The 12,192-nt window shown below is 40.6% G+C and overlaps 1 protein-coding gene across 1 annotated transcript; it reads right to left on the minus strand.

The window, feature by feature from the left end:
* Window positions 1-114: 114 nt before the first annotated feature.
* LOC117455017 (uncharacterized) lies at window positions 115-11,941 on the minus strand. The gene is made up of 13 exons (XM_034094353.1): window positions 11,630-11,941; window positions 11,003-11,071; window positions 8,703-8,727; window positions 5,120-5,206; window positions 4,881-5,023; window positions 4,664-4,783; window positions 4,525-4,570; window positions 2,094-3,039; window positions 1,854-1,953; window positions 1,532-1,597; window positions 1,324-1,425; window positions 956-1,208; window positions 115-771 (listed from the first exon to the last, which is right to left on the minus strand). Exons 1-13 carry the CDS (start codon window positions 11,681-11,683, stop codon window positions 515-517), a joined length of 2,268 nt encoding a protein of 755 aa, XP_033950244.1. The 5' UTR covers window positions 11,684-11,941; the 3' UTR covers window positions 115-514.
* Between the last annotated feature and the right edge of the window lie 251 nt (window positions 11,942-12,192).

Below are 12,192 nucleotides of genomic sequence, written 5' to 3' on the forward strand. Positions count from 1 at the left end.
ATTGTGAAGCATGAGTAAAAATAATTGACTAAAACACACAGCAATGTCCAATTGTAGTAAACTATGTCAATGCAATGCCACTGCCGCTAATAAAACATAGGATGATGAGACAGATTTAATGGCCCAATGTTTTTATTTTTCAATAAACTCTTGGATTGCACCACATTATAAAGAAATGTCTGCAGAAAATAGTTCCAAAACATCAGTAATGTTCATTAAGTTAAATCTAAATACATATGCTGCACAGTTTAAGTATGTTACTGTTATCACATAGGCCTACTACTTTAATATTCTTAAATGTTACTTAACATTAAGAATTGAAAGACATATCAGCCGCAGTAGACAAATGTTTTAATGTGTTAACATAGACATTCAGACTTTTAAAAGAGCAGAATACCTCAATAAGTAATAAAAAAAAACAATGGAAGAAAGACATTTAACATCAGAACATTTTTTCAAATCAAAGTATCCCAATGAACACATAGATGTTTAGTTTACAGGATTGTTATGGAATTCATTTCCTTGCCACCAGTTCCAGAAGGGTAGAGGTGATTTTGTCTAGGCTGTTGGAGTACCGAGGGCCCCTGTCCATCCTAGGTTCTCGCTCCATGTGGAGTGGAGGAGCAGAGTTGTAGGGGTCCAAAAACTTCTGGCCGGCAGGTAAGTAATCATGAGGGTTCATGGGTTCTTGAAACCTTTCAGGATAGCGTGCTGGCTCATCTGGATGGTTAGCATGAAGTGTCCGAGATTGCCCGGGCAATCCAAAGACCTCTGAAAGACAAAAAATATGAAAAAACCCTAAATGAAGTGCAAAGGGAAAACAGGACATGAGATCATTCTCAATATAGAATACATTGTCCAAATGATGAGTGTTAACTTACCCCAAATGCATGATTCAGTGAATAGAAAATCCTTTATTATATACGGTATATAAAGCACATATTATAAACTGTACCTTCATAGCGGCTTCTGTTTGACCGCCTCGGTTCCCTGCGTACAGGATGGTGGTATTCTTGAGTCCGCACGTCAGGGATAAGCTCATGCTGCTGCCAGTCTCTTCCTCTGTGATCTTCTTGAAAGAAGAGGTCGTCTGGTCGCCTCCGGTCTGAATCTTCTCTGAAGGTAGTCTCATACTGGTGTTTTGGAGACAACTCTCGGCCTGGGCTGTTGTAGTCTTGGGAAATGGATCCTCTGCCTTGGCTATTTTGCTATAGCAACCAAAACATGTTTCCTTATTAATTCATTGATTCTGCTTTGCAAAGAGGCAGAGAATAAAACGACATGTTCAGGTAGAAAACTGACCCTATGCAGGGTGACACATACCACAACCTTCGTAGATTTTTTGTTCTTGAAGTCTTTCAGAAGGTCGCAGAGTTTGTTTTTCAGGAAGTGAGCCTCTTCAGCATTTTCAATTTCAATGTTTTTCTGATGAAAAGTGGAAAAGACAGTTATGATGCCCTTGCAAAGAAAGGCTACACAACTAACACATTGCTGCTTCATGTGTTATAAATACAAAAATGTGCAATCTTACCATCATATCAAAGACATTGCTTGACTCTGGGCCACCTCTTTGATAGCCTTCAGTATATTGTAGGCTCTAAAAAAAAAATAGGTTTGACGTCACTTAAATAGTAATACCTCTTAATGCTCTTGACTTATTGGAAATGTTTGGGTCACACAAATCAAAATCAATCCTACACAGCCACAACTGGAATCTAACATTACAAAAAGGATAATACTTTTAATATTAGTGTAGCCCACTAAATTATTCAAATGTTGATCTCGATTTTGCATTTCATCATGAATGACATTAGAAGATTACTTGAAAAATGTGTAACTTTCTAATCAACCACCTGTGATTCGATGCTGTCAGGGTGTTGATGGATTTCCGGTCTAACATGTCTAGGATGACCACCATACTTTGGATTTGGAGGTCTATACTCATCATTGAACCTTAATTCAGAAAGCACAATTAAATTAGGAAGATTAAAACCGAAAGCATTCAGTAGACGAATTTAATTTCAACATTTTTAAAAGATATCATCCAGCCAGTAACAGGGATAGAAATCTAAACCAGGTTCATTATAACTCACATCTCATTTGTCGTTTCCAACTCCTCGGCAGTGGCATCAGTGAAGCGACTCTTTCTTTTTCTTCTATTGTGGCCCTCATCATTAGCCGCCCCCGTCAGGAAACGCTTGAACGGCTCAGGGATTTCAGAAAAGGCTACGACATCTTCGTCTCCCCTCTGGGAGGTATCAGGTCCGGTTCTGCTGTGCCCTCCGGCCTGCACTTGATGTGGTTCTCCCATTTCATGACAATAATCTATGATTGTGTTAAACAAATGGTCATGCGACTGGCCACTCTCCATAGGTGTGGGTTGGACTCTCCTCTTGGTCTCTGGTTCCCAGGATCCTTCCCTGCCTGCTTTATTCATACCGTTATTTCCACGAGATTCCCTTTCTAGAGACCTTCGCTGTTCATGGCCTTCTTGGTACACCTGTTGCAAGGGTTGGTACTCGGCATGATCTTGGCTACGCCTGACTTCATCAGTGTAGAACTCCTTCAGTTGATCTTTTTCTTGGGGATTTCTTCTGTAAGGAGGGGGCTCTTCTGCGTAATGCTCTACATTCTGGTGATGGGGCGTGTGCTCCATTGAATCATACCTTGAACCACCAACGGGCTCAGGTGCGCCTCTTCTTGGTGGATCTTCAACATAAGTATTTTCATACTCCGCACAAAAGTCAGAGTCCAGATACTCTCGTCTGTGCATTTCACTTTGCCTGTAATCTGCCCTCTGCAGCTCCTCATCCATGCGGCCATGTCTGAGAGAGTACTCCTCCTGGTACATCGGTCTGTCTCTGTTTGATATGTGAGGGTCTCCTGGATGGAACGGGGGTGAGTTTGAGTAACCTGCAGGAGGCCTCTGTGTGTGAGAGTCCGGATGGTCCTTCAGTCCTGGGCGGTGTGACGGCACATCTAGCTGCATTGAACTCTGTGAGGTGGTTTGGTCCCTATTATGCTCTTGCCTTTGGGGAACTAGGGAACAAAACTAAATGTTAGTTCAACAGAAAATATAACATACAATAACTCTCATATAAGCTTCTTTTTTTATTATATATACACATTTGATGACTTTAAAGTATCACTTTTAAGGACGTATGCCTAACTTGCTACGACATCTTTTAATCCTTTTCTAACAAGAACTCCATCATAACTGCTGTATTCTATTCACATGCTTATGCTTTTTTGCATTTTTGCATGTGTGAAAAAAGGCTATTATTCCTTAGCTTTGTTGTGTTTCTTTGTGTTACTTGTTGCTAGGCTACATGGACTGAATATTGGACATTGTTGACATATTGCTGTACTAATACTTCCTGCTGCTCTGCATCACTTGTGACTTGAGAAGCTCAATATGTTACTGTTCCTGTCTTTATGGTGTTTCTTGGTCTTCCGTCTGTACATTTTAACCAACACCTCATTTGTTTCATAACATCTCACTAATGGCGCATTTCCACTGCAGCGGGTAGCCCCGTTTAAGCATCCTTAATCGTCCTCAAGCGGCCAGGCCAGTTTTTGGTGGCCTTTCCATATAGCGTAGCACCGGCTAGCGGGTACTTTTTCCCTCTTTTTCCGGCCCCATAAAATCGTGGTTCTATCAGGCCAGGGCCAGGGCTGAACTAGTGACGTCAACACTCTCGACTGCTGATTGGTCAGAGAGAATCGTCACAAGATCGCGCGCGAGATCATCCCTTGCGTCGCATATATATCTAGAAGCAAGCTTGCAGCCTTTTATACACAGCATTTTTGTAAACGGAGGAGCTACAAAAATGGCAACGTCGAAGAAAAGCACACCGTGGTCGACCGAGGAGGTGACGATGTTCCTACATTTCATTGGGGATGATAAAATCCAGCGGGAGCTCGATGGAACAACTTGAAATGTGAAGCCGATCGCCCCGCCTACACTGCGTTGCTACCCCAGGTCCTAAACTGTAATGGAAATGCGCCACGGCCTCGGACGGCCAGCGAGGCAACCCGAGGCCTGAGCGAGAACGCTTAGGGACGCTTAAACGGGGCTACCCCGCTGCAGTGGAAATGTGCCATAACAGACTGGAGTTGAAAATTATCCAGCTGGGTTATACTAAAACATTTACAGAAGTGTATCAGAAGAGAACAGTGCTTAACTGTGTAACTTAAGTCAGACAGTTCAGCACTGTGTTTCCTGTAAAATACTCTAAAATGTCTTGCTTAGTACAAATATAGTTAAAAAATACCAAAAATTAAAAACATACGTTTAAAAGAAGGGGACATAAAATGACCATTGGCTGATATTTATTAACAATATCAGCCCCACAAATAAGAACCCCTCTAAAGTCCCTCTTAAAATGTCTAGTCAAACTCTTACTTATTTAGATAACATTTCTATACATTATACATTTATGGAGGGCATAGGATATATTGTATGTAACCATGCCAATATCTTCTTCAGTTCATTATTACACAGAATTCACAGTAGGACTGTACCTCTCGATATATTTAATTTTCTCTCCATCCCCTTTTTCCCAACTATCTGAAAGGCAAAAAAGTAATTATTATGATTTGAAAATAACATGTTACATTATAATATTCAACATGCGTTGTTACTGAAATCTATATGTCTCACCACTGGAGTTCCTCGTCCATCCTGTCTCTCGATTATCTCTGCTCTGGCTCGTATAGCCTTACCACTCTGGGTCAATGTGAACTGTTTATTCCGGGTCAGCAACTCAGGCCTCTTCGTTTCCTAAATAAATCATAAAAGTATGGCATTCTTACATTGTTTTTTGTCTTAAAAAGCATGAGAAGACACTAGTTTTCTGAAGATGTTCACAACGCTTTACCATATATTTCAGCCGGTGTTTACGTCCAATCACATGAAGGACTATAACCTGTAGGTGTGAAATCTGATGACTACAAAGCGTACAAGAGTATCTGGGGCCTGATTGTGGGTCACTCCAAGACAGCTCCTCTAAGTAGTCCAAACCTAAAAAACGGGAAGAAAAAGCAGAAAAAAGTTAAATATGCATCAAATGAACATAGAAAAGTATTAGAAGTAAAAGAAGTGTATTAAGTTATTCACCAATGATGGCCTCATCAAGCTTTAAGTAATCCAGAAATTGGAATATGTCCTCAAATACTGGTACGAAGTTGCGTCTGACGGCAAGCCCTGAGAAACCCAAACACTGGTGGTTAGCAAGAGATAATAGCGAGGATAGGGAAGCTTTGCAATAGAGAGTTAATAATGCATTGTAAATAATTTGTTTTAGTTTTAGCTATACCACACTGTATCATTGTATATGGATTTAGAAATAATGAGAGAGGGAGAGATAGATGTTCAGATAGAGAAATAGACTAAGGGATAAGCAAAGACCGTTAGCTGAAGTAACAAACATTTTGTTTTTGACATCATATCCTGACATCTGAAATCTAGTTTCTTCAAAAAATAACCTCCACACATGCTAATAGGCATGATCTCCAACGTTTCTTCTTTGAACATTTCACTTCATTCCACAAATCCTGCTCTACTTACATCAGCAGGGAGATTGTTTCACATGTGGTGCATATCTTCTGTATCTCATGACTCTTTGGTGTTGCCGTGCAAATGTCCCCAGGTTCAGAAATGTTGACTAATCTGATTTTTTATGGTGTATAAACAAGTACATTGCAAGTAAAAAATGGATGACTGGGGAGAGGCAAAACAGCCTAGGCCTCCTGTCGCAACTCAAAGACAACAGCTGTGTAACGTTTAATCCACATTACCAAAAGTACCATCCCCAAAAAATCGTCACAAAAAAGCAATGTTTACTATGAGCATGACGCAGCTTGAGCATAGTTTTTTTCTTCAGTTTGAAACCACCTTCCAACAGAAAGTTGGACTGAACAGTCAGCAATAAACATTGTCTGTTTATTGTATGGAACAAGCTGTAATAATCTGCACTGAACACGAATTCCACCAGCCTGGCTGTGTGGTCATTAAAGATTCTTAAAGCTTGTTTTATGTGCATGGTTGCACGACCACCATTGTTGTCACTCAGTTAGTGCATCGGCTCCTCTGCAAGTCTATCGTCTTACAGTTACCCCGAACATCCTTCTGTCAGTTGAACCACAGAGATGTTGGTGCACTCACTGATGCTTCTGCACCACAATGATTGGTGAAGCCACTGAATGTAGCTATAGTAAGTTATGGGACAGCCATGTAGAAACTTACTGTGCCACCCAAATGTTTGCAAGTGCAACCCACTGTAATGATGGGTGAATACATTTCTTTTGACTCAAAGCCACCAGAAGAATATACACCCTCAGCTGGTGGCAACAGCGGATCTCAAGGTAAACTCCTCAGAAGACGTAGCTAATTTAGCTAGGTAACCACATCATTGAGACCAAGAGGAGCATTCTCAGAGCCAACCAGTCTTGCCTACGGTGTCCGAACCAACACACCAGGCCAGAGAGCGAAGGAAGTGTCTTCCTAGCCAAGCTCACAGGGCGCCAAGCCTGGCTCACCTGCTAACCATGTCTAAGATGTTGAGTCTTGTCCTGGGGACACTTTCCCCCAGCATGATTTAACTACACGGAGCAATCATCTCACTGCACAAAACAGAGGGGAATGTCAGTTATCCACCATCAAAAACAGGCCGTGCATGTGGATCAGCTGCAGTTAGCTGCACTCTGGGTGGCTTTGGCTGGTTTCTGTACCGACAATGATGTGCCAGTTCTGCAACGTCATTTATTGCAACACACGCAGTCTGGCAATCACACATCCTTGATTATTACTGCTGTGAGACGTTTTGGCTCAACATGTGCTGAATAACTGTCCAACATACAATATATAGCATGAATATAGACAAAAGCACATTATATCTTGTAGGGAAAGGCCCCCCAGAAGATTTTTGAAACTGGGTACAGAATTCTTTTCCCAATTCTGCCACAAGAGGACTAGTGAGGTTCGTCGCTGTTTTGGGGCAAAAAGGCCCGGGTAGACGGTGTTCCCATTCTTCTCAAAGGAGTACAGTGCGGTTATGCAGGCCTCTGTGCAGGTAATTCAAAACTCCTCTCAACTGTTAGTAAGGCCTCAGCCAAAGCATGAAAACAGACCCAGACAAAAAACACATTAAGGTGTTTAGACATACTTTTAGCTAAAAGGTGTATATAAGATGCTGGCATAGATTTTTAATAGGGCTGAACGATTAATTGATTTTAAATCGAAATCGCGATTTGAAATGATGCGATTATCAAATCGCAAAGCCTGCGATTTTTTTAAACATTTTTTTTATTCTTGTGTGTCAGTCATCCACACCAATCAGAAATGCTGTGCTCCACATGTACCAGCCATTGTTAACCAATCAGAAGTGGTCCATGATAGAAGGTGATAGACAGATTGATCCAATCACCTGCCGATTATTTTTGAAAGTGCCTGCCCTTTTCCAAATGGCTTCCAATGGAGCTTTCCTAGATGGTTTGGTGAAACAAACCATCTGAGTCAGGTTAGTAATGCTCCATCACATGTTTTACATCTATTACAGGGTGAATCTTAAACTGAAGCTTGACTTTAAAGTGGACCTATCATGCTATATTTGAAAAATATATTGTAGGGCCATATCTATATAAAACATTTCTGTGAAGTCTTTTTTTCAAAATCCCAAACAGATCACCCATTGTAGCCATGCCTCATACTGCTCAAACCCCTCTTTTGAAGCCCTGTTAGAGAAACTCAGATTTTGGGTTCTTAGCTTGAAAAAAAAAAAAGAGGAGGAGGCGGAGCTAATGCCTAATCAGAATTCTACCGGAGATAAAGTTACATTTGGTTGTGATAAAACGCCATCCTGTTTAAACCACGTCAAGGGTTATTTCTAAAATAGTATGGAGCTCAAATGCCTTTTCTCTTGCAGGTTTATCACAAGGTGAGCTCCTTTTTTTATTTCCTACTTTTTAAACACATGCTCTACAGTACAGGTTAGCTCTGAGTGTTAGTGAGGCATGCTAATATAAACAAAGACGAGATTACGTTCAAAACACGTCAGGCATTGTTTCTGATAGCAATTTTCTGTGGGTCCGCTGCCGATTTGACGTCAGATCGGATGGACACGTCACAGCGGATGGAAATCTGGATCAGCTTTGTTGTAGCCCCGTTTTTAGAGATTTGGGTACGGAGGAAAAGAGAGAGGGTTGTATTTTCTGACGCTGCGTGAGTTCCCCGACGCACTGGGGACACATATTTATGTATAAAAGACATCACAAAGTGCATTTTGCATGATAAGTGCCCTTTAAAGCAACCCAACGGAAGTTTCATGTAAGTTTAGTTATTTCACTCGTAGCTCGGGCTGCGGGGGTGCTAGAGACGGGAGCATGTTGATGCGACCTTCCTAGCCGGAGATACAATAAACCTCCGTTGGGTCGCTTAAAAACAAATATCGCAAATCGAATCGCAATATTTGTCAGAAAAATCGCAATTACATTTTTTCCCAAAATCGTGCAGCCCTAATTTGTCCTCTGACTTCATATTTTTTTTTTTTTACAGTTGATGAATCTAGACATAAATGATGACCATTAAAACCAGACCTTGCTTACCTTCGTGTGTGGACTCAATTACGTGCCAAAATAGACAGCAAATATACTCAGGGCCTGAATAGGACAAAATGTCAAGGCTGGCGAGAAAGTTTACTTACCCGAAGCAATGAGGTCATCCTCTTTCTGCCAGGAACGAAAAGAGAGCAATAAAAGTTAAGTCAATCAGTGGTGGGTAAACAGGACAATGGTTCACCACTGCTTCAAACAGAGAAGGGGTTATATCATGGAAACACATTCTTCTAAACACAGCTCACTTGAGGTGTGGAAAAGGTATATATATCCTAAATTGGTTTTAAACATAATTTAATATTTTAGGCTTTCTTCGTGGGAGAATGTTAACTGTTTAAAAACACATTTAATTGAAAATGATATTGTGGTGGTTGACCCGATAGCCGAAAGGTTACGGCGCATACCACATGGTGAGCAAATAATTCCCCGGTCCGATTCTCGGTAGTAATCTTAAAAATTTTTTTTAAAAAAAAAGTATATTTTTATGTAGAGAATCATTATCCTGTTTTTTTGGACCAATGTTCAAATCCTTTTACTTAAGCGCATAACAAGAGTGATTGTGTATTGGGAAGTATAATATTTCAAAACGCGACTGACCACACATCAGTACTGTGTCACTCTGTATGCATCAAGTGTAGACACTGAGGATGGACTGAAGATGCTGAAGAGCTTATGTAGCTCCCTGGCCCATTGTGGACAATTTGTTATCAACTATAATTCTTAGCTCTCGAAGAACCATCCATGTGTAGTCTTGCGTCTCAGGACAGCAGTCGAAACTTCCCACAAAAACAGGAATGTGCAGACTCCCTTGCAATGGTCTCCTTCGCATAACATAAAACGGAATAATACAAGAGAGTTTTTGACATTTCCATGCGCCTTGCCTCGGAGTGCTGCAGCTTTTGATCGGATAAAAGCCAAAGAAGAAGATTTGCAAAAATCTGTATAAGCTGAGCTGGCAAGTTTTCAAAAAGGCGTCGGAAATATTTTTAGAAGTGCATGTGTCTCAGAGGTCTAAGGATAACCTCCATGTGACACCAAGAAAATAACTGTTCCAATGGTGTGGTATCCATAGTTTTAAGCTGTGTTTTTGTTGCCTTGAGTCTCAATACTTGACAGACGTGGAAATAGAAATATGTAGGTTGAGCTTAAGATGATGCCTTCAAGAAAGCAGAATCAAAGAGAGACATCGGCCCAACCTAAATGTGATAGTATGGCGTCTTCATGTGCCACAACCTTACTGCAAGTTGCACTCTTTAAAGACATGGCACTCCGCCAAAATCACCAGGACAAAGTCTTTATGATGGAATAACAGAAGAAATGTGGAAAACCGTGCATGTGTCACTGATCTGGTACCACAAGATGATTACCAGCTGTGACAGTGATGCTGGTATTGTTTTCCTAAAAAAGTGGTCTGGAGACTCCTACTGCATCAGAATCATTTTTTGAGTACGAGGTGTTAATGTATCTGTTTTTTGTTAAGAAGGTAAAGTTGATGTAGTTGAGAAATGAGGGTCGATTCCTAATAGATGTGGTCCAAGCAGGAAGGGCGAGGGGGTCATTGCATCTCCAACTCAACACCCCTGACCCAATATGGCGTCACACAACAGGTGTGTAATTGGGATCAAAATAAAGATGAATGTTGGCAATGAGGGGGTTGGTAGTTGTAAGGGCATATTTTCGTCACCCACTTTGCATCCCTGGTCCAATATGATACCATCGCAAGAGGGTCCCACAAAATGCATGGTGTTTGGCTGGCAGAACAAAAGCAAGTAAGGTAACATGATTGTCCGGCAGTGGCTCAAGTCAGTAGGGGCTTGGACTGGGAGCTGTAGGGTCGCCGGTTCAAGTCCCCAACCAGACCTAAAATATGGAGTGTGGACTGCTACTTAGAGAGGTCCCAGTTCACCTCCTGCCCTGCCGTGGTGCCCTTGAGCAAGGCACCGGACACCCCACTTCTCCCATTGCTCCTTGGGCGCTGTACACTAGCTGCCCACTGCTCCTAGTACTAGCCTCCTGGTACTAGGATGGGTTAAATGCAGAGGCCAAATGTCACTGTGTGCTCTGCATGTGTGACCATTAAAGAGGGTTTCATCCCTCCCAATTCTTAGATACACAGCAGGCAACGTAGTGGTGGCAGTGTTGTGAGCTTGGAAAGATGGTGACATTTCACATATCGCTGCTCCTTATTTCCTGCTGTGAATTTTTATATTCTGTGGAAGAGTATAAAACATATATATCCTGTGGAAAATCTGTGATTGTTAAAAAAGAAGACATGGCCAAAGTAAAGTAAAGTGACTTGTAAATGTACTCATGGTTGTATTAGCTACATAAGTATAGACACATTTTACAGACTGCATATCTTTCTGAAACAATTAGTTGTGTTTTGTACCTTTATATGTGTTGGTACAGTCAGGTGTATCTTGTACAAGGTATCACCCCTTATGGATTTTTCACAGACCTGGATTCAAAGAAAAAACATAAAACCGTCAGTATCACAGCTTGTTACGATTGTAATGATTTAGATTTAGATTATTTAGAAGAAGTACTTGATTTTGTACTTAATTAAAAGTAGAAATACCAGAGTGTAGGAATACTCTGTTACAAGTAAAAGTCCTGCATTAAAAATGTTACTCAAGTGAAAGTACAGAAATATTTTCATCTAAATATAAGTCGCGAAAATAAAAGAACTCGCGATGCAGATTGACTCATTTCAATAAGTAAAAGTATAATATTTGTCTCTGAATTGTAGTAGAGTACAATTACAAAGTAGCATAACATGGAAATACTTAAGTAAAGAACAACCTCAGAAAAGTACATTACTTGAGTAAATGTACTTAGTTACATTACACCACTTATAACATATGTAAGACATCTCTACGTATAACACAGTACCAGTCAACATCAACTCAAACTAAAGCCTCGATAATAACAGGCATAGGCCTGTTGTTCACTCACTAAAACACGCTGTATTCATTTCAAAACCGAAGCTCGTGTAAGCTCACTTGAGCTATCTCACCTTGCACTCAATAAAGTTAGCCTCCTCTTCGTATGGTGTTTCGAAGTGGTCCATTGTCTTATTTTGTTACACTTGTGTTACCTGAATTCACAAGAAAACCGAGAGTTCCTAGGTTAGCTAACGATTAGCTTTACTGGCTAGCGAACGCAACCACGCTATCGTTACTTTTTACTTTAATGTGGACCTGCCGGTGGTAATTTTGCGAAAAGTAACGAATGAGAGTTTCTGTATTTTATAATTATTCTATTCAATCAGGTTTACAGATGTGGGAAAATGCTACGATGGCTAACTGTTATTAATACTTCCTGTGTGTTTGTGCACATTTCGCCGTAGGAAACACCGGACAAGGTGTTTAGTTCCTAGCCTTACACATTGACACGTTAAACAATAATGCAACAAATATGCATTCTAAAATAAATATGTATCTCAAGTGTCAGATAGTAAAAACCAATCAATTTGATTTATATTGATTTACAAGAATAACTAACTGTTTTATTTGACAGTTATGTACACTCTGTTACACTAAAACGTGGAACTGTATAACTGACATTATTGTGTGTATT

Source organism: Pseudochaenichthys georgianus, chromosome 11 (assembly GCF_902827115.2).
Source record: "Pseudochaenichthys georgianus chromosome 11, fPseGeo1.2, whole genome shotgun sequence".
Lineage (NCBI taxonomy): Eukaryota > Metazoa > Chordata > Actinopteri > Perciformes > Channichthyidae > Pseudochaenichthys > Pseudochaenichthys georgianus.

Coding starts and splice junctions, on each gene's coding strand:
- LOC117455017 (XM_034094353.1), bottom strand. CDS start 11,683: ATGGACCACTTCGAAACACCATACGAAGAGGAGGCTAACTTTATTGAG. Junction 1,426..1,531: donor GCAATGTCTTTGATATGATG/GTAAGATTGCAC, acceptor ACTTTTCATCAG/AAAAACATTGAAATTGAAAA. Junction 772..955: donor AAACAGAAGCCGCTATGAAG/GTACAGTTTATA, acceptor TTTGTCTTTCAG/AGGTCTTTGGATTGCCCGGG.